The sequence below is a fragment of the Equus asinus genome, chromosome 21 (genome assembly GCF_041296235.1).
Source record: "Equus asinus isolate D_3611 breed Donkey chromosome 21, EquAss-T2T_v2, whole genome shotgun sequence".
NCBI classification, from domain to species: Eukaryota; Metazoa; Chordata; class Mammalia; order Perissodactyla; family Equidae; genus Equus; species Equus asinus.
In genome coordinates, this window is record NC_091810.1 from 79048333 (window position 1) to 79073320 (window position 24988).

The window sequence follows — 24988 nt, forward strand, 5'->3', positions numbered from 1 at the left end:
ATTCCCCAGCCTCTCACCCTCTCCTTGGGCCTCCCTATTCCCTGAGACACAATATTGAAACCAGGCCAATTAATAATCCTACAATGGTCTCTAAGTTTTCAAGAGAAAGGAAGAGTTGCATGTCTCTCGCTTTAAATCTAAAACCAAAAATGATTAAGCTTAGGAAGGCATGTTGAAAGCCAAGAGGGGCCAACAGCTAGGCCTCCTGTGCCAGTTAGCCAAGTTGTGAATACAGAAGAAAAGTTCTTGAAGGAAATTAAAAGTGCTACTCCAGTGAATACATGAATGCTGAGAGAGAGAAATACGCTTATTGCTGACATGGAGAAAGTTTTAGTGGTCTGGATAGAGCGTCAAACCAGCTACAACATTCCTTTAAGCCAAAGTCTGATCCAGAGCAAGATCCTAACTCTCTTCAACTCTATGAAGGCTGAGAGAAGTGAGGAAACTGTAGAGCAAAAGTCTGAAGCTGGCAGAGGTTGGTTCATGAAGTTTAAGGAAAGAAGCCGTCTCCATAATATAAAAGTGCAAAGTGAAGCAGCAAGTGCTGCTGTAGAAGCTGCAGCAAGGTATCCAGATCTAGCTAAGATCATTAATGAAGGGGGCTACACTGAATAACAGAGTTTCAATGTAGATGAAACAGCCTTTAAATTGGAAGATGATGTCATCCAGAACTTTAATAGCTACAGAGGAGAAGTCAATGTCTGGTTTCAAAGCTTCAAAGGACAGGCTGACTCTTGTTAGGGGTTAATACAGCTGGTGACTTTAAGTTGAAGCCAGTGCTCACTTACCATTCTGAAAATCCTAGGGACCTTAAGGATCATGCTAAGTCTACTCTGTCTGTGCTCTACAAACGGAACAACAAAGCCTGCACGACAGCACATCTGTTTACAACATGGTTTACTGAATATTTTAAGCCCACTGTTGACACTTTCCACTCAGCAAAACAAAGATTCCTTTTAAAATATTACTACTCAATGACAGTGCACCTGGTCACTCGAGCTCTGATGGAGATGTACAATGAAATTAATGTTGTTTTCATGTCTACTAACACAATATCTGTTCTTCAGCCCATGATCAAAGAGCAATTTCAACTTCCACGTCTTATTATTTAAGGAATACATTTCATAAGGGTAAAACTGCCATAGATAGTGACTCCTCTGATGGATCTTGGCAAAAGAAATTGAAAACTTTCTAGAAAGGATTCATAATTCTCGATGCCATTAAAAACATTTGTGATTCATGGAAAGATGTTAAAATATAACCATTAACAGAAGTTTGGAAGAAGCTGATTCCAACCCTCATGGATGACTTTGAGGGGTTCAAGACTTCAGTGAAGGAAGTAATTACATATATGGGGGAAATAGCCAGAGAACTAGAATTAGAAGTTGAGCCTGAAGGTGTGACTGAATAGGTGCAATCTCCTGATAAAACTTCAATGAGGAGTTGCTTCTTATGGAGGATCAAAGAAAGTGGTTTCTTGAGAAGGAATCTACTCCTGGTGATGACTGTTTAAAAGACAACAAAGAATTTAGAATATGACATAAACTTAGTTGATAAAGTAGCAGCAGGGTTTGAGAGGATTGACTCCAATTTTGAAAGAAGTTCTATGTAGGTAAAGCTATCACAGCATTGTATGCTACAGAGAAATCACTTGTGAAAGGAAGAGCCAATCAATGCAGCAAACTTCATTGCTGACTTATTCCAAGAAATTGCCACAGCCACCCCAATCTTCAGCAACCACCACCCTGATCAGTCAGCATCCATCAAAATCGAGGCAAGACCCTCCACCAGCAAAAAGATTATGGAGCCAGCCCTGAGGGCCTAGTGAAGTTTGGCGCTCTCACTGCTTCAGTGGCCCAGGTTCATTTCCTGGTCACAGAACCACACCACCCATCTGTCAGTTGCCATGTTGTGGTGGCAGCTCACATGGAAGAACCAGAAGGACTTACAACTAGTATATACAACCATGCTCTTGGGCTTTGGGGAGGGGAAAAAAAGGGAAGATTGGCAACAGATGTCAGCTCATGACAAATCTTTCCCTGAAAACCAACAAAACAAACACAGGACACTCAAAAAAAAAAAAAAAATTACGACTCGCTGAAGGCTCAGATGACGGTTAGCATGTTTTAGCAATAAAGTTTTTTTTTTTTTTTTAAAGAGTGGCCCTGAGCTAACTTCTGTTGCCAATCTTTTTTTTTTCTTTTTCTCCCCAAAGGCCCCCAGCACACAATTGTATATTCTAGTTATGGGTCCACCTAGTTCTGCTATGTGGCATGCCACCTCAGCATGGCTTGATGAGTGGTGCCAGGTCCATGCCAAGGATCCAAACTGGTGAAACCCTGGGCCACCGAAGCAGAGTGCATGAACTCAACCACTCAGCCACAGAGCTAGCCAAAGTATTTTTTAATTCAGGTATGTTCATTGTTTTATTAGACATAATGCTATTACACACAATGGATAACAGTATAGTGTACACATAACTTTTGTATGCACTGGGAAGCCAAAACATTGAGGACTTGCTTTATGGCAACATTCGTTTTATTGCAGAGATCTAGAACTGAACCCGCAGTATCTCTGAGGTATGCCTGTAATGAAATTTGTTCTTACTTTCCAATATTTATATTACTTTTTCTTGTCTTATTGTACTGGCTAAGAACTCCAAGAATATTGTTGAATAGACATAGTAAAGGGCATCCTTGTTTGAATTCTGACAAGAATGCATCTAATACTTTATCCTTGAGTATGGTGTTTGCTGGAGTTATCTTTTAACAAGTAGGAATTTCTAGTTTGATGTTATTTTTGTTTTTAATAAAAATGGTGTGGTGACCAAGACTTCCTCCAGTTTAAAATAATTCCTCTTGAGGAACTCATGATTAAAGAGAAATATGTAACAGACGAACGCTGTGTTTTACCTTGGTACCCAGGAAGCTCAGAGCCACACTGAATATTAAAACTCTTCATGTCATAGCCTGCTCAGCTACATTATATTGGCTCTACTACTTCCCAATCCCCCACCTATTCTAATTTATATCATCCTACATGTTTTTCTCTTACTTTACTACTTTATTACATGGATTTCCCATCAATTGTCACAAATCTTTAATAGAATGAGATGAAGTGTAAACAAAAACTTTAAGAAAGATGTTGTTGCATTTGGATTTAAAATTGAGAGAAATGCAATATGGGCAGGAAAATATTGTTGGACCTTTTAATAACAAATCCATTAGTTATCAGGAAATCACACGGAGACCTAACACTATGGTTAGTAAGTCTCTTAGGTGACCATACAAATCAAGTCTCAGAAATCATCTGGGGTTAAAAGTTGGATTCTGTGGATTGTCAGGAATCTGGTCCAGAGGAAATCCAGTAGTTAAATGGGGCCTGCTTATACTTCCATTATTAAACTTAATTATTTATCATAAGTAGCCATTAGTAAACACATTTTAGTTTCATACAATGAAGAGAAACCCAGGGGCCATTAACATTTTCAGTAATAGGTGATTAATAACTTTGTTGAATGTACAATCCCAAGTTACCTCAAATCCTTTTTGGAAGGCATCAAGGAAAAATGATAACAACTATCTTATCGTTGAGTGATCAAACTAAAAAATAACTATTCCTCCGAACCAAAGGGTAAATCAGATCCATAATTCATGATTTTATTGTCCTTCCTTTGTCAAGCCTTTAACATACATATTTCTGTTATTTAAATAAAAATCTTCCTTTCTCTCTTCAGGGCTATGAAGTGTAGAAGAAGGATAAAAATGAATTTTCGGAAATGGTTTCTTCTATGTAAATAGGTTGTACCACAGTCACAATCTTAGATGGTTGGCCACTGTTCCACAACTACCTCTTCACAAAAACAGATAAACTTTAATAAAAGAAGATAAATTTATAAACATCTTAAGATAACCTGAGAAATATGTAGTAAAAATAGAATGAGGCCCACATATTACAAAGATTTAGCTAATATGCAAACTGCCAATCCATCCAAATTTGGTATATCCAATCTACTTAACTGATTTGTTTCACATGGTAATTTTTTAAAATAAAATTCAGTTGGGGGATGAATGATGTCCTTATGCATCATTTCTTGACAAAGGTGAAAAGTGTGGTATTGCTGTGACTAACAAAGGAAAATTTAATTCCTAGTTCTATTATTGTTCTGGCTCATCAAAGCTCACAGAACATGTGAGGTTCTGCCATGTCCAACGAGGTTAGGCAAATGTAATAGAAGGTGCGCTGGGCTGACACACATTTTCATCATACAAATCTTCTGGTAGCTCCTCTTCATCTCCATCAGGAAAATACGTAGGAAACGGCAGATTTTTACAGAAGTCCTTATATGCAGGCAGTTTAGAATCTTTGATCTGCAGGGAGGAGGCAAAGATCTTATTAATAAGTGCTACCAATTACATTATTTAAAGATACTCTACTTTACTTATTATTTATAATCAAAGAATATCTGTTCCTACATTTTCTAACGGGAATAACTCTTTTATATATATAAAGCACAAGGAACTCAATGTATTCTTTTTATTCCAGTAAATTTAATTAATCCAATGAGAGAAACACAATCTTCCTCAAGTTAATCAGCCCTCTCACAGGAATAAAATTACTCTATTAATTTATATCTTGTCTATAACTTACAAATCTCTAGAACTGCCCAATAGGATAAATTAAAATTTACAATTACTGCTTAAATATTAATTATATCTAAATTGATTTTTCAAATATAAACTATATATCCAAAAGGTATTACTATCTACTTCTTAATTACTGGTTTGATTATCTACTCACATTATCTTTTTATTATTTTCTATCATAAATTTTTTGAGCTGAGCTTAAAGAAAATAAAATTTACCTAGTATTTTTGTTAGTCTTAATTCTAAAGGCACATAACCAAAAATATCAAGTTTTATTAAGGAAATTAGCTTACATTTAAAAAGCAGCATTCTCATTGAGAAGCTAAGGACTGAATAATACTTGGCAAAAACAATAATAATACAGCCATAAGTCTAATAGCTCTATTAACTCTTTATATTCTAAAAATATTCTAATTCTATCTGTGAATTCATAAACCAGAGAAGTAATAGTACAGAAACTGATATGATCTAAAATATTGGGTTTTATTTTTGGAAAATATTATTGGGTTCTTTAAAGCTTCTGCCTCACTCTACAGCCTTCATTCAAAGAGAAAAAAAATTACATGTAATTATACACACAGAGTAAAATAAGGCATAATCATTTTGGCAAAAAGAAATGAATAATTTGGTTGAAGTAAGTACACAGCTGCTAGGAACAGTTAAGTACAGAAAAACATATCTATTTTAATCTCTCTCATTAAAATTGTTCTAAGAAATTACTGTAATTTGCCCAGAAGAAAATAAACTTGTTTAATTTTTTTTCCAATGCACTAATCTTGGGTTGAACTTTACCTTTGAAAAAGAAGTCATATTCTTACCAATTTAAACTGTCTCAGAATTCAGAATTGAAAATAAAACCCAAGAAAATAAACAAAACCAACAATAACAAAACTTCCTGTGCTAATTTGATAAATGTGAAAATTTAGTCATAAATAACCTAAATAGCTAATTCTCAGTTATATTTACATTTTTACAAACCTCAGGAACACTTCAGACAAAAGCAGTGCTTATATATTCTAATTGTAAATGCTACACTGCTATATATAATTCATTCATTTGAAACACAAATGATGACATCTTATCTAAATATCTTTTGTCTTGATGGCTTTAAAGTGGAGGGTCAAAAGTCTGCAGCCCATCTTTAACAAATGCGCAAGACTCTATGGTATGTATTTTTGTTCACTTAATCTTACTCCTGCCTACACTAAGATTCCCTCACCTATCTACCTTTCTTTTTTATATTTATGTATATTAGCAAACCAGTTCAAATCGTTTGAGGAAAGGTGGGGGAAAGGACACCAAAAAAACCCCAGGTATATCTGAAAATAAACTTAGATTATAAATTAGAATATAGGGACGAGCACACATGAATAGCATTTAATAACATACACTACATTATGCTGTAAATAACAGTTCTTCAGGTCCTCTTAATATTTTTAGTGAATCCAAACAACAATAAAAAAAGCTTACATTAGACAGGTTGATCATCCCTAAGACTACCTTTTCTAACTTCAAAATAAGAAAAAAATTATCAGTAGACTTGTACTGAGGGAACAAAAGCTCCTGTGGGGTGAGTGGATGTTAATAAGGAGGCTGCTTGTCCAGTAGGAAGTGCCTCAGTCCCCAACAGCAAGGGGGCTTATTCACCTGCTATGGAATCACTTGGAAGAATGGAAAAAGTGAATGTTGTCAAAATGTGTACCAAGCTTCTGACATTGAAAACACAAGCCACAAAACACTTTCCCAAACCCTCACCTTAATGTTTGGGACACCTAACATTGTTTAGGGTCCAAAAGATAATTGTTTACACACCAAAATTCAAAGTCTTTTTTCAAGATGAATTCTTTTTTATCAAAATGTTTATTGCAAATATATTCACCAGTGCATTAACAGTTCAAAGTAGAGTAGACATTTCTCTGATGCTTTTGTTTCTCAAAATATGTTTGGACACGTCTTTTCGAACTGCCTTTGGTGTACCTTCTAAGTGTCTTCAGTGACAGCACGCCATCATCCATTAAGGGAGTTAATTTTTTGGAAGTAATCTTTTATGGAAGTGGGTGGAAAATCTGAGTAACAAATGTTGCTGATTATAAGCTGTTTATAACAACCAGATCAGAATATCACTGCATATATTATGGTTTTTCAAGACAGTTGACCTATTCATCCTTGCTGGTGTCAAAGAAGATGCTGAGAATGGTACCTGAGAAATCACAGCAGTAGTAAAGTTCAGCTGGAAAGTCAGCCTAGAATTGTGTATGCAGCAAAATGGGGAGAAAAGGAGGATTTGACAACATTTAAAAATCCACCTGCTATTTGGTATAAGTTTATTAGGGAAAATAATCAATTTCCTTTTTTCTCATTTAAGGTTGATATTTATAACATGTAATAAGTCCGGAATGTGGAGGTAGGGATACATTGAATTATGAAACCAAAATGTTATGAGAAGTACAATGACAACCTGCTGGTTTCAACTACCTGTCATTGTGTGCATGACTGGGACACTTAAGACACTAGAAATCCACTTAAACCTCTAAAAACCTTCAAGTTAAAAAAGAAAAAAGAATTTGCAAAAATTCATCAAATGCATTTTTTCTTTAAGAAAATTAAGAATAATCCAGTCAAAAGTGAGGAGTTCCAGAAAAGAAATTTTAACTAGTGTAAGATTAAAAAAAAACATTGTACCTTATGCTAGTAATGGAACCTACTTTAAGAAATGAAAAACAATACATAGAGAAAGACCCAAGCTTAAAAATCTGAGATTTAAGTTTCACCTATTTTGTTGTTATTATTGGAAAATTAATGAAGAATATATTTCAGAGAATAGCTGACATCACGTCTACTACAAATTTATTTTCAGAATGGAAGACTCAAAATTCAAAAGGGATCTCTCACTTTGTAGTATGTTGGCCTCAATCCCAGGCAGAATATTTATTCTGTATTTTATTTGATGCAAATAAGTCTCTGAGAGCTTAAGAGTTTTTCTTCAAATCTATCCTGTACACATTTGTTTTCTTCTTCTACTTTATGTTTTTGAACAGAAAAATGAACATGTGTATTTTAAGGAACACACAAAGATGTAATCAGAGCAATGACAGTAATAAAAAAAAAAACAAAATCTCTCCTTAAAATGTCTACTTTTAACCATCTTTCCTGTTGACTCATTTAATTTCCACCTCATGTACTTCTGGTTCCTTTGTCAAAGTACTCTTAAAACCTAAAAAGCTTTCCTTTGGAAGGACAGAAATACATTGATATTCTGGTAATAGTTACCCTAAAACCCTTTTTATATTTCTGAAGAGACTCTGCTTACTGGCCCTATCCTTACTGCAGGTTCATGGTTTTATAGACATTGGGTACAGATTATCCTGGCAATTTTTTCATTTAGGAGCTACCAAAAAGCAGAAAAATTTAGCAGAAATTCATGTGGAAAAAAGCCATTTATTTTCAAGCCACATTTATAGGTCAAAGGAGAATTTATGGCACACAGCCACATATATGGAACAATGGAAAATAAATACAGTTATACATACCTTTACTAAGCAATTTTTATGTCCAGGTACAGAACCATTTACATAGATTATATTGTGCTTTGTGTTTATTCTCCATACCTAAAGTAAGAAATGAAATCAAATCTTAAAAGTTAAAACTTTGAGAATATACTTTATTAAAATAAACAGTATGTTACTAATAGCTGAGGCTATAAGCAGCCTATAAAGTGAAAACCAAATTAGCACTTCAAAATGTTGACTGAGAAATCAAAAAATTCAAATCCTACAGATGACTTATAACATGAGACTAGAACAGGTATGTCTTATGGAAGTGGTAGCAAACTCTCATTTTAAATATACAAGTGACTGAATGATCAAGACTACTTGGATATCTCAATGGACTCTGCTGGCATCATTAGGAATAAGAAGTGGAAATTCACTTTTATTTTATTTTTAGTTAATACCAGCTTGCTGCAACTAGAAACTGGGGAAGTCACAACCTTTCTGAGTCTAATTTAAAAAATAAGTGTGTTGAGCAGATGGCTCTCAAACAGATCTTAACATGGAGAAAAAATTTACACAAATGGGAGAGAATGGTCAAGAAATGGTACTGAGAAAAAGTATTCTGGGGAAAATAGATTTAATTATATAAAATTTTTAAAAATTCTGCTGGTCAAAATTTATAAATAAAATGTATTTAGAGTAGAGACTGGAAGAACATGCACCAAAATGTGACCAGTGGTTATCTTTGGGTGTTGTTCTTGTGGGTGGCTTATTTTCTTATTTGTACTTTCTATACTTTGAAACATATATGCATTTATATATAAACATTAGTTGTTGTAATAAAAATATAATTATATAGCACCCATTATAATACAGCCTGTTTTCTCTTAGATATTACATACATTCTTCAAGTTAGTAGAGAGTGAACATAACTTCCTCCTTTTAAATATATATAATTATTTTATAAAGATGGATGTATAGCACAATCTTTTTTTAGTACTATCTCTTCCTTCCTCCTCCTCACCCACATCCGCGTCCATCCCCTAACACATCTCACATATAACCTTCCACTTTTCTGTGTCTACGTCATGGCATGCCAACATAGAGAGAGAGAGCTTTTGTTCACTCTTTTATACATAAGAACCCGAATCTTTTTTTTCATGTAACAACATCCTGTGGAAATTTTCCAGGTCAAACAGTAGATGCTGATGTTTTCTTTTTAAGGACTGCACAGTCCACTGCTTGGATGTTAAATGAACACATAACTACTACAACGACAACACAAACAGTTCACATATCCTCCACCTCTCAATAACTGTAAAACCTGTTAGAACAATCATACACAGACACACATTAAACACACATTCTGGTGCCTTTGCATTTAAGCATTAATTTATCCCTAAAAAGAGCCACTTAAGAAACTTACTTTCAGTCCATATGCTGTCCTATCTATGTTGCCCATTTGTCCAGGCATTTTAGTTCCAGGCCAGACTCTGGCAACATCCTAAATGAGAGAATCAAAATTAACACTTTTAAGTACTCTCAATTTCAAACAGTACTGATCAAACTGAAATGCAAACTAAGACAGGAATTATTAAAATGCTTTATTTTTTTCCCATTCTGCTAGGCCCCAGTAAAGAACTAAATACGTATTTAGATACATTTACCCCTGGAGGATTTCCTTCCCAAACGAAATAAATACAGACTAAGAAACACATTTAGGAGAAAAACTGTAACAAGAGAGCAGCAACTGAGCTAATACTGGTTAAGAAGTTAAAAAGGAAAACAAAGGACATACAAGCACATCACACCACCATTCAAAATAAACCAAAAGGCCTGCCTGGCCCGTCTTCACTAATCTTCTGTATTAACTGCCCTAATGGACTCCGCTCCACTGTGGCTGGAACGGTCCTACTGCCCACCCTTGCTTTTGACGTGGCTTTCTTTCACCAGAATGATTAAAGGACAGAGTCAATTAGCAGAATATTGAGTTTGTCCAGCCCTCTTTTGTCTCTGATTCACATAAATCAAATAGCTTCACACGGTCTCTCTGATTTTGGCTTTGGTAATGCATAATAGTTCTACATCTAAAGGAGCAAATCTGAATTACATCTAAAATTGGAAAGCTGCTCATGACAGAGGAATTCTTGGAATATAATCACTTTTGCATCACTACTCTCACATTAACAGGCAAAACTCCCAGTGGAAGTGGCTCATCAAACATTAGAGTTGGTTACTATGTAACTAACACAGCTTAAAAGACAATTCTGAATATTAGAGACTAAGTATCACCTTTATTCACTCTACAAATACACTCTGTGATAAGCACTGTGCTTAACATTACATTACTAAGGACTAACTGCCCTGTCCACTTAAATTTATACTCTCATTAAAAGTATACCCGAACTCTTAGGATTATAAATGCATTTACTAGCCAATCCTTAATGGAAGTATTTACACAAACTGAATAGTCTATTTCATGATAACTAACTTGAGTCACAAGACTAGGTTCTTCTATATGCTTAATTTTTAAAAGAGCTTTATTAATATATAATTCACACACCACACATTTCACCATTTGAAGCATACAATTTAATGTTTTTAGTATATTCAGAGTTGTGTATTACCACAATCAATTTTAGAACATTTTCATCAATCCAAAACAGAAATTTCACACCTATTAGTGGTCGCTCCCTCTAACCCTCCCAGCCCTGCGCAACCAGTAATCTTCTTTCCTCTCTATAGATTTGCCTAGGATGGACATGTCACATAAATGGAATCATATAATATGTAGTCTACTGTGACTGGCTTCTTTCACTTCGCACGTTTTCAAGGTTCATCCACATTGCAGCATGTACCAATACTTCACTCCATTTTATTGCTAAATACTATTGTATGAATTAAAATCTATTATCCACTCACCAAGTGATGATCATTTAGGTAGTTTCTATTTTTTGGCTATTATGAATAATGTTGCTATGAATATTCAAGCACAATTTTTTGTACATGTTTTCATTTCTTTTCAGTATATACCTAGGATTGGAATTGCTGGGTCATAAGTAACTTTACAGGTAACATTTTTAGCAACTGCCAAACAGTTTTCTCTAAAGCAGCTGTACGATTTTTACATTCTCATCAACAATGTATGAGGGTCCAATTTTTGCACATTCTTGCCAGCATTTGTGATTATCCGTCTTTTTAATTATAGTCATCCCAGTGTGTGTGATGTGGTATCTCAGTGTGGTTTTGATTTGCATTTCCCTAATGACTAAAGTTGCTAAGCAGAGTTTCATGTGTTTATTGACCACTTGTATATGTTCTTTGGAAAAATGTCTATTCAAGTCCTTTGTCAATTTTTCAATTGGGTTATTTATCTGTTTACTATTGAGTTGTAAAAGTTCTTCATATATTGTGGATACAAGTTTCAGCAGATACATGATTTGTAAGTATTTTCCTCCATTCTGTGAGTTGTCTTTTCATTTTCTTGGTGGTACTGTCTGCAGCACGAAAGTTTTAAATTGTGATGAGGTCTAATTTACCTATATTTTCTTTTGTTACTTGTACTTTTGATGTCGTTTATAGCTCAGGCTTTGCCTGATTCAAGGTCATGATGATTTACTGTTTTCTTAAAAGGGTTTTATAGTTTTAGCTTTTAAACTTATGTCTATGATCAACTTAATTTTTATAACTTTTTATTTTTATACAATTTATAACTATATAATTTTACAATTATAAAAAAGCTATTTTTGCATGAGAATTTTTGTATTATTTTTATACAAAAACTCTCATACTCTTTACCCAAATTGACCAATTGTTTACATGTTGCCCCATTTGCTTTACCATTCACTCTGTATGCACAGCTTCTCGATACCATCTGAAATTTGGTGGCAGACATGATACTCCTTTACGTGTATGTATTTCAGGGTATATCTTCTAAGAACAAGGTATTCCCTTATACAACCAGAGTACAGTTATAAAACTCTGAAATCTGAACATATTATCTAATCTACAGTCCACATTCTAATTTTGTCAACTGCCCCAACAGTGCTCATTATAGCTATTTTTTCCAAGTCAAGGATCCACTTCAGAATTATCCATTGCATTTAGTTGTCATGTTTCTTTAGTCTCCTTAAATCTGGAGCAGCTCCTCAGCCCTTCCTTGTCTTTCATGAACTTGACATTTTTTTTTGGTAAGGAAGACTGGCCCTGAGCTAATATCTGTTGCCAATCTTCCTCTTTTTGCTCGAGGAAGACTGCTGCTGAGCTAACATCTGTGCCGATCTTCCTCTATTTTGTATATGGGACACTGCTACAATATGTCTTGATGAGCAGTGCGCAGGTCCTTGCTCGGGATCCGAACATGTGAACCCCAGGCTGCCAAAGCAGAGCACGTGAACTTAACTACTACACCACCAGGTCAGCCCCCAGGACCTTGACCTTTTTGAAGGGTTCAAGCCAATTATTTTGCAGAATATTACTCACTTTGGGTTTGTCCGATGTTTCTCCGGACTAGCTATAGGTGATGCATTTCTGGCAGGAATCACCAGAGAAGCAATGATGTATGCTTTTCTGGGAAGCAATCACGTGGCTTATTATGTTGGTTTGTCCAATTACTGGTGATGTATAATGCTGATCAGTTAGTTAAGGATGTGTCCACTAGGTTAATCAACTCTAAGGTTATTATTTTTCCCTTTGTAGTTAATAGGCAATTTGTTCTGGGACTATGTAAATAATTAGTCTCCATCAAACTTTCACCACTTGTTTTAGCATCCATTGATAATTCCTGGCTGAATCTATTATTCCTATGATGGCTGTCAAAGAGTGTAATTCTAACTCCATCTTTCCTTCCCCATTTATTAGCTGGGATTATACTATAAGGAAGAGCAGTTATCTTTCTCCCATTTATTTATTAACCTATCCATTCATTTTATTTATTTGTGTCAGTGTGAGCTCATGGATTCTAATTTTATTCCATGAACTCTGTTACTATCATTTTTTTGGTTTTCAGATCAAACTGTCCCAATTTTTGCAAGTGAGAGCTGATTTGAGCTGGCTTCTGTGTCCTTTCCATGTACCTATCATTTTTTAAGCACTTCCTTGCTTTCTTGAACAAGCTGTTTTGGGTTCATCTTGTAATCTTCCTGCCCCATGCATGAAATCAACCATTTCTCCAAAGAACCCTAGTTCCTTTCAGTGGGGAATGGCATTTAGAAATCAAGATTTAGGCTCTAGGTATGCTCACTGCTATGGAACATCTTTGCTTTTAAGTCCTTTCAGTAGACAGAGCTAAGACATAAATATCTATACACACACACACACCTATATTTATTTTGCTCTTTCTTTATATTACACAAACAGTAAATGTATACTGATACCCAGGATTTGAAATCAACATTAAAGGGCTCATTCTAATTTCCCTCCTTTTCATACCTTAACACCCTTCTCTAATGGTGAGAAACTTGGCTCCCATTCTCAATATATTTACTTACACTCAATCCTACAATTCACAGAAAACTACTTCAGAATTGCTAACTAATATCACTGCAAAAAACAAACAGAATTCAACACTTGTGCACAGTACTTTTTAAATTTAGACTCAGGGTACATAGCCAACTACTGTGTTCAAAAGTTAGTTGAGTCAGTCCCCTCTTCCTCACCACCGTCAGTGTGGTTATGTTATTCATTTGAAAGAGTTAGGTTCATTTTCCAATGATACTCCATTATGGATTTTCCCCTTCATCTTTGTTTTTATTTTGAATGTGTAAAACACTAACATGATTCCCAAAGTAAAAAAGTATAACAAAAAGTATATCTAGGGAAGTGTCACTTCTGCCACTTCCTAAGCCCTTCCATACTGTTCCCCACCCATCCCCTATAGGTAACCAATCTCGTTCGTTTCTGGTTTATCTTTTTGGTCCTCCTTGTTGCAAAAATAAGCAGATAACATATGCATTTCCTTACATTCTGGAAATAACTCCATTGTTTCATAATGACCTACTCATTCTTTTTTCAGCTGCATAGTATTCTATTGAACAGATGGACCACAGTTCATCCATTCAAATTCCCAAGTACAGACATTTATGCTTCTAATTATAAATACTGTAGCAATGACTAATTTTGTGCAAAAGCATTTTTATATTTTTAAGAGAATATCTTCAGGGTAATCCATAAAAGTAGGATTGCTGCGTCAAAGTAAACACCTTGTAGCTTTCTTAGGTATTGCCATATTCCCCTCCATAAAGGATGCAGTATTTTGTATTCTCACAAGCGACGTATGAGAATGCCTGTTTCCCCACATTCTTGCAAAAAAGTGCAAAAATTAAACAGCTTGATAACACAATATCAAGTATCAAATATCAAGTATCAAGTATGACTGAATTAGCCATACAAAAGTCCTTCTCTATTTTCTATGCTCTTATTGTTTATTTCTCCATTTCTTCTCTACCACTTTTCCCTTACACCGTGATATCGTCCTTGACAATCTTTCCCAATTGTCTCTTTCAAGGCAAAAAGGAATCTGTGAAGAAACCAGTGGGACTAGATGGATGGGCATCCTATCTAATCTTTTATTTTTTGCAGCTGGGTAGGATGGGAGACAGAAGGGAATGAGAAAGTAGGCAGAAAAGTACTGAGAATACTGGCTGTAAGTGTGTGGGCTATAACTAAATGATTCAAGTCTGGCTCTGGAAAGTCAGTGATGCCAGGACCCATAAAAGTGTGACAAGCACTAGGACCTGCCTAGAGTCAGATTAAAATTATGTGACTGGATCCCAAGGACAGACTAAGCACTATATGTGCAAAAGTTGAATATTTAGCATTAAAAAGAGCATTACTAAGTTATACTTACACCAGTTGAAATAGCTCCAGGTCTCCTGTGGGTTTTTGTTTGACCATGAGTAGCAGGCTGGCCTTTAAATCCCCATCTTTTCATGACACCTTGAAAACCTTTACCAATACTGAACAAGATAAACATGAGAATTTACATAATGAACAGCACATAAAATATTCCCAATTGCACACTTTTTGATAGTACCTTAGAGTTTTAACAAAGCTCCTTATCTAAGTAACTAGAAAAGGCTACACAAGCAAAACTGAAAATGAACATTCCTTTATCTCTATCCTGCTTTGCACCCCTTCCTGGAGTTTCATTCTATATAAAATGGTTAATTCAAGATTGTGAGACAACAGCTAAGCAAAAGTTCTATCTGAACAGGGAGTTTTATCATCAATTCTGTGAAACGATATAGTAAATGTGGTCTATTTCTAGAAGTTTCAAAGTCCTCATAAGAGATGTGGCAGGCAACCATTAAGATCCCACCCCCTGGTACTTGTGCCCTTGTGTAATCGCCTCCCTTTGGGTCTGGGTGGATCTAGTGACTTACTTCTAAAGAATAAACTATAGCAAAAGCAATGGTGTCACCTCTGACATTAGGTTACAAAGAGACTGTGGCTTCCATCCTGGCACTCGCTTGCTAGGCTGTGAAGGAAGCCAACTGCCATATCATAAGCTATCCTAGAGATCCTAGGCATGAGGCAAGGATGTCTCCAGCCAACAACCGTGAACCTGAGGCTTGCCAACGGCCATGTTAGTGAGCTTGGAGGTGATTCTCCCCAAGTCGAACCTTGAGATGCCTGCAGCCTTGACTGATGTCTTGGTTGCAGCCTTGTGAGAGATCCGGAGCCAGACACACCCAGATAAGTTGTACTGTGATTCCTGACCACAGAAACTGTGAGGTAATAAATGTTTTTTTTGTTTTAAGCTGTTGTGTTTTAGGGTAATGTGTTAGGCAGTAATAGATAACCAATACATCTGAGCACTAAATAAAACAATAATAATGCCCTAAATGCTGAATAAGTTTTAGAAGACACCAGATGGATCTTGGTCTCGAGTTCTGAATAGGAGGCTAATGGACAAATAAAATCAGAGAATAACAATTTCTTAAAATTCTGCTAATCAGAGAAACATTCTATGATACAGGTAGAAAGCAAACAATACTAAGGTTCAAGCATTACTAAAGTTTGTCTCTGTCAAATATATCAGTACAAATGGTACAACGAAAGGGTTAGAATAAATTACAAGACTGTACAGATATATACATATATTTTTAAGATTGGCACCTAAGCTAACATCTGTTGCCAATCTTCCTTTTTTCTTTCTTTCCTTCTTCTTCTCCCCAAAGCCCCCTAGTGTACAGCTGTATATTCTACTTGTGAGGGCCTCTGGTTGTGCTATGTGGTACCCTGCCCACAGATGTGGTACCCAGCATGGCCAGATGAGCGGTGCCATGTTTGTGCTGAGGATCCAAACTGCTGAAACCCTGGGCTGCTGAAGTGGAACATGCGAACTTAACCACTCAGCCTTGGGGTCAGCCCCTGTATAGATATGTTTTTTTTTAAAGATTTTTTATTTTTTTTCCTTTTTCTCCCCAAAGCCCCCCAGTACATAGCTGTATATTCTTCGCTGTGGGTCCTTCCAGCCGTGGCATGTGAGACGCCGCCTCAGCGTGGCTCGATGAGCAGTGCCATGTCTGCGCCCAGGACTCGAACCAACGAAACACTGGGCCGCCCGCAGCAGAGCGCGCAAACCTAACCACTCGGCCACGGGGCCAGCCCCTAGATATGTTTTTAACAGACTCTGAAGATGAACATTTTTTTTCACCTTTCACTAGATATGTCAACATATTTTTAATGAAGTGTTCCCTAACCTTAACAAAGCACAGAAACAGTGTGTAGTTCAGGCCATTTACATAAAGGACCAAAAGCAAAAAGATTATGAAAACTATGTTATTTCCATAAGGACTTTAGTATTCATTTAACAAAGAATTATCAGAGAGTAAAGGACTGAAGTAAGCCCATATGAATAATACAGTTTGTTTTAGATAAACCAAGAATTCAACATAAAAACAATAAGAACTACGTGTAGAACCTAACACCTGAATATTATCAAAGCACAAGCCAAAAATTATTTGTCTATGAATAACTTAAATGTAGCTTACACCAGTTTCTTCACATTAATCAACTGAAAACATCACTTACGGTGTGTACATAATTCTTTTTTTTGCCTCAAAAACCCAAAATAATACTCATTCCTGATCAAAGAGCTAAAACAGAAATTTAACATAGATTAAATGAAAAACCACTATAAATTGTGCAAGGAGATTAACAGCTAAGAAAGAAACTATGATAATCACATATTTTACCGAAATTTTGCTTCAGAAATTTAACAGATGTTTCTACTTAACACTGAATTTTAAAACACATTTGAAAAATAAAAAGCTTGGCAATTTAAAAATAAAAAATACCTAAAGAGCCACGTGAACCTAGTGTTGGCAAATAACACTTTAAAGAAGAAAGGAGAGGGGACTGGCAATACTATCTAAAATGAATGTGTTTTAAAAACACCACACTCTAACACTGGCCATTCTTGGTAGGAAGTTTGCTGGGACCCTCTGAGTTCTCAAACTGATTCATCTCTTACTTAAAAAGAGACAGCACGAGTGTGGGCACCAATAAAAACACATGCCAGATAAATTACAGAAGATAATTTAGCTCATTTTAAGAGTAAATGATTATAAGATGAAAAGTGGTATGCTGAAGTGCTAATTATCTGTTGGCTAATTACAGATTGTTCTCCAGTCTAGCTCGAGAATACATCATGTTGTTACACTGTGCACAATGGGAACCTCTTCAATAAATAACATTAAACAAAAGGATAAAACATAAATGACGTGACAAATTACTGGCTTAATTCAGATTATGCAGAATAGAGTGCACCTGTTGATCCATGGGTGGTACAGGTATCTATTCTATTGCTTCTCTCAGTTGTCACCCAACTTGAGAACAAAAAACAAAAGCAAGAACTGCACTGATCTATACTTAGCCTACCCAGGCACATTTCAAATGTAAGCTTTTCACGGGTCACACAAAACAAAATCCTCATTTTACTAAAAATGATACACAACACATAACACACATGCTTTCTCCCCCATGCCTTTTCTGCTGTTGTTTTTAGTTAATGACAGCAGAAAAAAATCAAATAAAGGAAAATCCCAATCAGAAAGAACACAATGTTAGAAGTTCCAAATTTAGTGACACATATCTGAAAATTCGGATAGCACAAAAAAGGTGTTTTACTTAGAGCATTTATACTTGTTAAACCAAAAGTTCAGCAAAAATCTCAGACTATTTAAATTGAGGAGCCTTTATTGCCCTTGTTTCTCGGTCCATGTCCCCTTAGTATACTTTAAATTCATGAAGGGTAGGGACTGTGGATTATTCAGCCTTAGTGCCCACCTGAGAGGAGTCAGAGCAATTTTTTATTGGCTATAGCTATGTCTTAGGAAGAAAGAGGATTAGTTTCCTTTATTTTGTCCTATAGTTTCCAAATGTGGTATAATGGACATGCTTTTATAAAAGTTTGAGACGGTATTAAGAAAAGGGGAAGAAGGGCTTAAAAATATGACAGTAAGAACCTTGCTGAAGAAAATGGACAATTTAATGTTTCCAAGTGCATTCTATAAATCTCTAGCGATTACTACTATGCGAATTTCATTCCCTTGACATATTGTGACAGATGGCCAAACATCTAACAGCATACACACAGGTTTGAATATAAACCCATCAGTATTTCCCCACTCTGTGGGAAACTGCCTTTGATTGCATGATTCTGGATACACTTGTATATGGGGATAAAACAAAGGTCCACGAGGTGAGGAGTCTTCTTGAGTTCATCCATTCTGAGTCCTCTGAGAACTTCCTCCAAAGTTCGAAACACTAAGTTCCATGCCACTGGCTTCTTCTACCTTCCCTCTCCTCTGTATCCCTCTTTCTCCTCCTTTTTGGGAAGCAACTGCTTCTCCCTCTCTCATCCACCACCTGCAATCCATCTTTCTCTCCTGTTGTTCTCTGGAACTCACTCTGAGGTTAACGCCTTAATTCCCAAATCTAAAAGCCTTTTATTAAAATAACTTTTTATTATAGAGGTTTTAAAACATACTCAAAAGCAGAGACTAGTACTACGAATCCCTATGTATCCATCACCCAAGGTCAAACAATGATCTACTCAAGGCCGATTTTGTTTCACTTCTTCCCCTCTCCTGAAACTCCAATGGATTATTTTGAAACAAATTCCAGATGTCATGTCATTTCATCCATAAATATTTCAATATCAATCTCTAAAAGACAAGAATCCTTTTAAAGAACAAAACCACAATACCATTATCACAATCTTAAAAAATGAGCAATTCCTTCATACTGTTCAAATTTGTTTTCAAATTCCTATGGCCTCTTTTGAAATAGAAAGAGTTGTCCTCTATCCTTCCTTTTTAACCACTCTCCCTCACCTCTCAATCATCATTTCCTTCCTATTTTCCTGCTTCCCTAACACTCTCTGAGAAGTTCCTTTCTCTTTGCTGCTACATGAAAAGATGGTCTTAGAGTCCTGCCTCTGACCCTCTTTCTCACTATGGTTTAAACCAGGGTTTGGCAAACTGTGGCCTCTATTGGCCACTTGTTTTTGCAAATAAAAGTTTTATTGGAACGCAGCCACACACATTCATTTATTTATTGCCTACGGCTGCTTTAGAGCTAAAATGACATAAGTGAGTAGTTGCAATGGAGATCATAATACTTGCAAACCTGAAATATTTATTATCTGGCCCTTTGAGAAAAAGTCTGCTGACCCTGAAGCTAACTCTAATAAGCTGGAGTTCCACAAACCTTGCCCTCTGGCAAGAATTCCGCTACCATCCCATTCCACAGATGTGCCAACCATAGCCAATCAGAGGTACCTCAGCCATTGAACTAGAATATTTCAGAAGCAGAAACTGAACATCTCTCTCTCAAGCTGTCCTCCTCTATGCAACCAGAGTGAAATTCCCAAGATGATAATGTTATCACACAAACTGTCTCCTGCTTGAAAAAACAAAAGAGCAACACGAACAAGCAGACAAACTAAACCACAACCTTAAATGGTTCCCAGTAACTTCTTTAGTTTGGGGCACATAATGCTTTTTATAACTGGGTCCAGCCTACCTTTCAAACACTGCCCACCACAAATCCTAGTCATAGCAGATTTTTCCATGAATCCCTAAATATAGCCACTCTCTGTTCCCTCTGCCTCAAACGCCCTTCCTACTGCATTGCCCATCTTTCTACTATTACCGAAAAAAGAGCTTAAATTGTTTGTCATCAAGTGTTGCACCAGCTGCAAAGCACTTCATTTTCTTTATTAAAAAAATCAAAATCTATACTGTAAGTAGAGGTTTTCAATCAGAACCATTTCTGAATTAAGCTTTAACTTCCTCTCATTAGCTGATTATGTTGTAAAAAGATTAAGTGACTTGTACATAATCTCTCAGAAAACCAGTGACTGAGTACTAAATGGAAGAGACGTCTGTTGACTTCTCTAAGGACACCCCAAGATCAGGCTGTATTTTGATATTTAATAAATAAAAATGAAGGTGGGGGTGGAAAAGTGAAGAAATCACTGGTTTAAAATCAGCTTCTCTATGGTTAAACGTTATGTACGAATACAGGGAAATGGAGATTCATGTCACTTTCTTGCCAAAACCAAGATTGGGCTTCTTTACAAAATGGAACCACTCTGAAAAGATTAGAGTAAGGTAAAATCTTTAATTGTCAGAAAGTACTGATGAACATAAAAGCATAATGTCCAAACCAACAATCAAAAGAATTTCTTGTAGGATATAACTTAACATCACTTTGCTATATTTTAGATTCAAACCACTCAAAAAGATTTCAAATAAAAAACCAAGACAAAACAAACTCTAGTTAACAAAAAAGGACAATTTTTATTAAAATAAATTACATGTATATAAAAGGCCCTATTAGCTAATACACTGACTGCACGAGGATTAGCTTTTAATTCATGATGGACTAATATGGCACAAACATTTTAATCTTTAATTATAGCTTCTCCTCATTTCAACAAACTCACCCAGAGGTTATCTACCTCCTTTCATCTCCACACATTTCAGGGATAAAGCATCTCTACTGAAGATCCACATAAACTTTGGGAGTCAATTTCTACCTAATTCAGTATCATTGTCTAAACCTATTTGATGTACAGTAATGTAATGTACATTTCCTTATCCTATAAGTAAGTCATGGTGGAATTTTCCAGTTGCTTTGTGTTCCATCACATAAAGTTAAAAGCTGGCATAGAATATCTATAGCTGTTACTCTCTAGGATGAATCTGTGACAGCATGACCTGAAATGCAGGTATTCTGTTTCTGTCTAAAAACTATAAACTTCTCATCAATATGTAGGAACATTTTTATCAAGTGACTGCAAGAGTGCACTGCTTATAGCTTTCTGACGTCAAATCTAGTTCATTCAATAGTACAAAGAGCTGAACGTGCAGGGATTCCTCTGAACCCTCTTATGAAAGGGAGCACGTCCTGGCTGTCCTACTAAACCCAGAATACCACATCTGCTCTCCTGAGTTCAGTCTGCTCTTCTCAGAAGAGAAAGCTAAAATAATCAATTCTGCAATATCATGAAAGGACATAACAGTTTTCTGAAGGTCTTTAGCCATATCACTTTCATCAATGTATCAGAAAACCCTATTGCCATGTGCTATGAATCTACTTTTATGTGTTACTTCTTCATTAATACAGATAAGAGTGAGGTATGTCACTTGGAAAACTGAGGGATTATTTTTTGGAAACAGATTTTTAGAACTGAAAGGAACCTTCGAAACCATTTAGCCCCATATCCTCGTGTTAAAGATAATGAAATCTACATCCAGAGAAGTTAAGCCACTTGCCCAAGGTCAAATCCCTGGTAAATGGAAGCATCTGGCCATGCTTTCAACCCAGGTCATACTGCCTCTTGAGAAAGAGATTAGAGCGAAAATATAAAAATATCCAGCAAATCAGAGAGACATGAAGCTATTTGAAGGGCATCCTCATTACTCTATAAATTCTAGATGGAGCAGGTAGCATGTAATCCTAAAATTACCAAGAGTGCTTGGCAAGGCTGCTGCGTTGCTATACGGAAGACGGTGTAAAGTAAGAAGGTAATAACTTCATGTATTAGAAGACACCACAATTGAACTCCTAATGAGGAGAACATAGATTTTTTTCTTTTAAAATGTGAAACAAATTAAAAAGCAGTAATATCAACAATAGTGACAGTAGCCAATACTCCTGAGCATTTATGATGTGCCAGGCCTTGAGCTAAGAGCTCTCCATGCATTAGCTCAATCTTCACAACATGGCTATGAGGTAGATGCTGTAACTAACAGTCACGTGCTGCATAATGATGACGGTTCTGTCAACCACAAACTGCATATACGACGGTGATCTCATAACATTACATCTAATATATAACAGTTTCATTACGCTATTAATAGGTAATAAAGCCTAGTCTTTGAAATATGACAGTTTTATGTAATTAATTCTAAATAAAATTTTAAGACTAGCATGCAAATTGATGTGTTCCCCACCCCATACCCTTTTAAAGTGTATATTCTTGTTCTGTAATGGCGATTATATTGCACTGTAACTTCTGATAGATGATGATTTGGGTCTAACGTCTTCCCTTTCTTTCTCAATTTTGAGAAGGAAACAGCTGTAAACATAAGGTTTGACTGTTGATTCTATCCTCAGCATGGTATGGTTAGCTCATTGTTTTTTGTTGAATCCTAGTGGTGCTTGTTAGAACTTGTAGTTTTTTTAAAAAAGGAGAGAAATCAGGAAAGAGTGAAAAAAGAATAAACAAAGAGGAAACTGTAGAAATGCATTCTGCATTGTTTAGGGGAAAATGTCAGGTATCTGTCTCGAAGGACTTGAAGGACGCAGGCGGTGGTGATGCGTCCGTGACAGTGGGCGTGGGGTGTCCTCCGGGTGTCCTCTTGAGCTTTGAATTCATGCCAGTGGCAGTCCTGAGGTAATTTTGTTCCTGGTTTTCTGGAGTTTGTTTATTTATTTAAATTTTAAAGCCCAGATTCAAGTCAGAAAGAAGCTCATTCAACTACTTCACCATCACCATTTGACCTAACCATGTCACTGCACAACTTTTTCTCTAGTGTTTGCAACCGTAACAGGATTAATAATCAAGAAGATGAAGCTCAAAAGTTTCCAAATTTTAAAACAGGGGTTGGAAATGGAGGCCAAGGTAGTAAATCTCTGGCTGTAACTGAGCCACAGTAAGGGGCTGAGAGGACTCAGAGAGCCTACTCCCAAAAGAGTGTGGTTCCATTTATAGTTGACAAGGAAAAGAACACTGTCACTGGCTGTGAAGTTAAACTATGTGTTAAACTCCAAGCAGGGAAAACTGTCCAAAATGTGAGAAGCATCAGTGGAAGGAGATAGAAAAATCTTAGAAAGAAAAAGAAAAGCAAGCAAATGCACGTGTGCATACTTCTAAGTGCGCACACACACACAATCCAGGGAAGTCAGCGGCAAAGAGACGAGGCGGCAGCAACTAGGACTGTATGCAGCTGAGGATCCAGTGCTGAAGCCAGAAGGAATTCAAAACAACTCTACATGAGAAGGACAAAGAGCCCTATAGTTTCAAGCACTTACAAGCATCTTGAAGGCAGAATAACATGCCAGCTACAAGAGCTATAGTCATCGGAAGGTCAAAAAAGTCCATTGCATTCTTTTTTCTTTTTAGATTGGCACCTGAGCTAACATCTGTTGCCAATCTTCTTTTTCTTTCTTTTTCTTCTTCTCCCCAAAGTCCCCCAGTACATAGTTGTATATTCTAGTTGTGAGTGCCTCTGGTTGTGCCACATGGGACGCCACCTCAGCATGGCCTGATGAGTGGTGCCACATCCACGCCCAGGATCCAAACTGACGAAACCCGGGGCAGCCCAAGTAGAGTATGAACTTAACCACTCAGCCATGGGGCCAGCCCCCCATTTCATTCTGATCTCAGGTAATACCATGTAAAGATTAAGCACACTAGAGTACAGTGCACACACGTGTGGGCTAAAACAACCCCTCTCTCTACTGTTATACAATGAAAGTCAAACAGAATACCATGTTGCAGTCCATACAATACAGAGGATCTTCTCAAATGAAGGTGCTCCCTTCTCCAGAGTTGAACGTCAACTACTTTAAACCCCAGGGCTCATTATTCTCCCAGCAGCTCTTATCAGCTATCTAGTCCTGAGGCTGGCACATGGCTTTACATAATCTTGTTTTCTAGGTACATGATCATAAAACACAAAACAAAAAACACTTCCTTTTTCACTTTATACTCACAAGAAGGTGGCTGAAGTTTTAAAAATAACTTTCAAGAAGCCAAGGAAACCCAACAGTAGCATATGAAATGAAAGCGGTTACAGAACACAGGCATTTGAAAAGCTGGGCCCTAATCCAAGCTAGTCACAAATCCTGCCACAAGGCATCTGCTAACAAAGGCCTCTGACTTTGCAGGGTTCTCAGAATAACTCATTTATCCTGTAAACTACATAACAGAATTCACAAACTATTAACTGTATGTAGATTAACAGAATTACTGTGAGGTATTTTATTATATGTAATTTAAATTTAAAAAGTAAAATCACACATCCCCCCCAACTAACCAAACCAAAGCTTTACAGCTCCAATATTTTGAGTTCTTGACAAGGGAAGGCAGAACAAACAAAGTTACCAAGAAACTAGTGATTTTAGGAAATAGGAATGAGTCCGCAACAATCAGGAAGCAGGGAAAAACAAGGAGAGCTTCATAATCTCTCTAAAAGGGGGATCCATTCTACTGCCAGTCTCTCCCACTCCATCTCTAGCTAGTTCAAAGGCAGAAGCGCCGAGCAACTGTTTGCAATGGCCCATATCCAAAAGTAGGCAATAACAACGTGGAAAGAAAGATGCATCCAG

The 24988-nt window shown here is 36.4% G+C and overlaps 1 protein-coding gene across 2 annotated transcripts in view; it reads right to left on the reverse strand.

The window, feature by feature from the left end:
• Positions 1-2397: 2397 nt before the first annotated feature.
• MRPL3 (mitochondrial ribosomal protein L3) overlaps positions 2398-24988 on the reverse strand; it is a 39865-nt gene continuing 17274 nt past the window's right edge. For both annotated transcript variants that reach the window (XM_014858005.3, XM_014858006.3), the window contains exons 7-10: positions 14985-15093; positions 9564-9641; positions 8177-8254; positions 2398-4370 (exon numbers count right to left, since the gene is read on the reverse strand). In XM_014858005.3, coding sequence (XP_014713491.1) covers positions 4218-4370; positions 8177-8254; positions 9564-9641; positions 14985-15093 — 418 coding nt within the window. In that variant the 3' untranslated portion in view covers positions 2398-4217. The remainder of the gene's footprint in view (positions 4371-8176; positions 8255-9563; positions 9642-14984; positions 15094-24988) is intronic.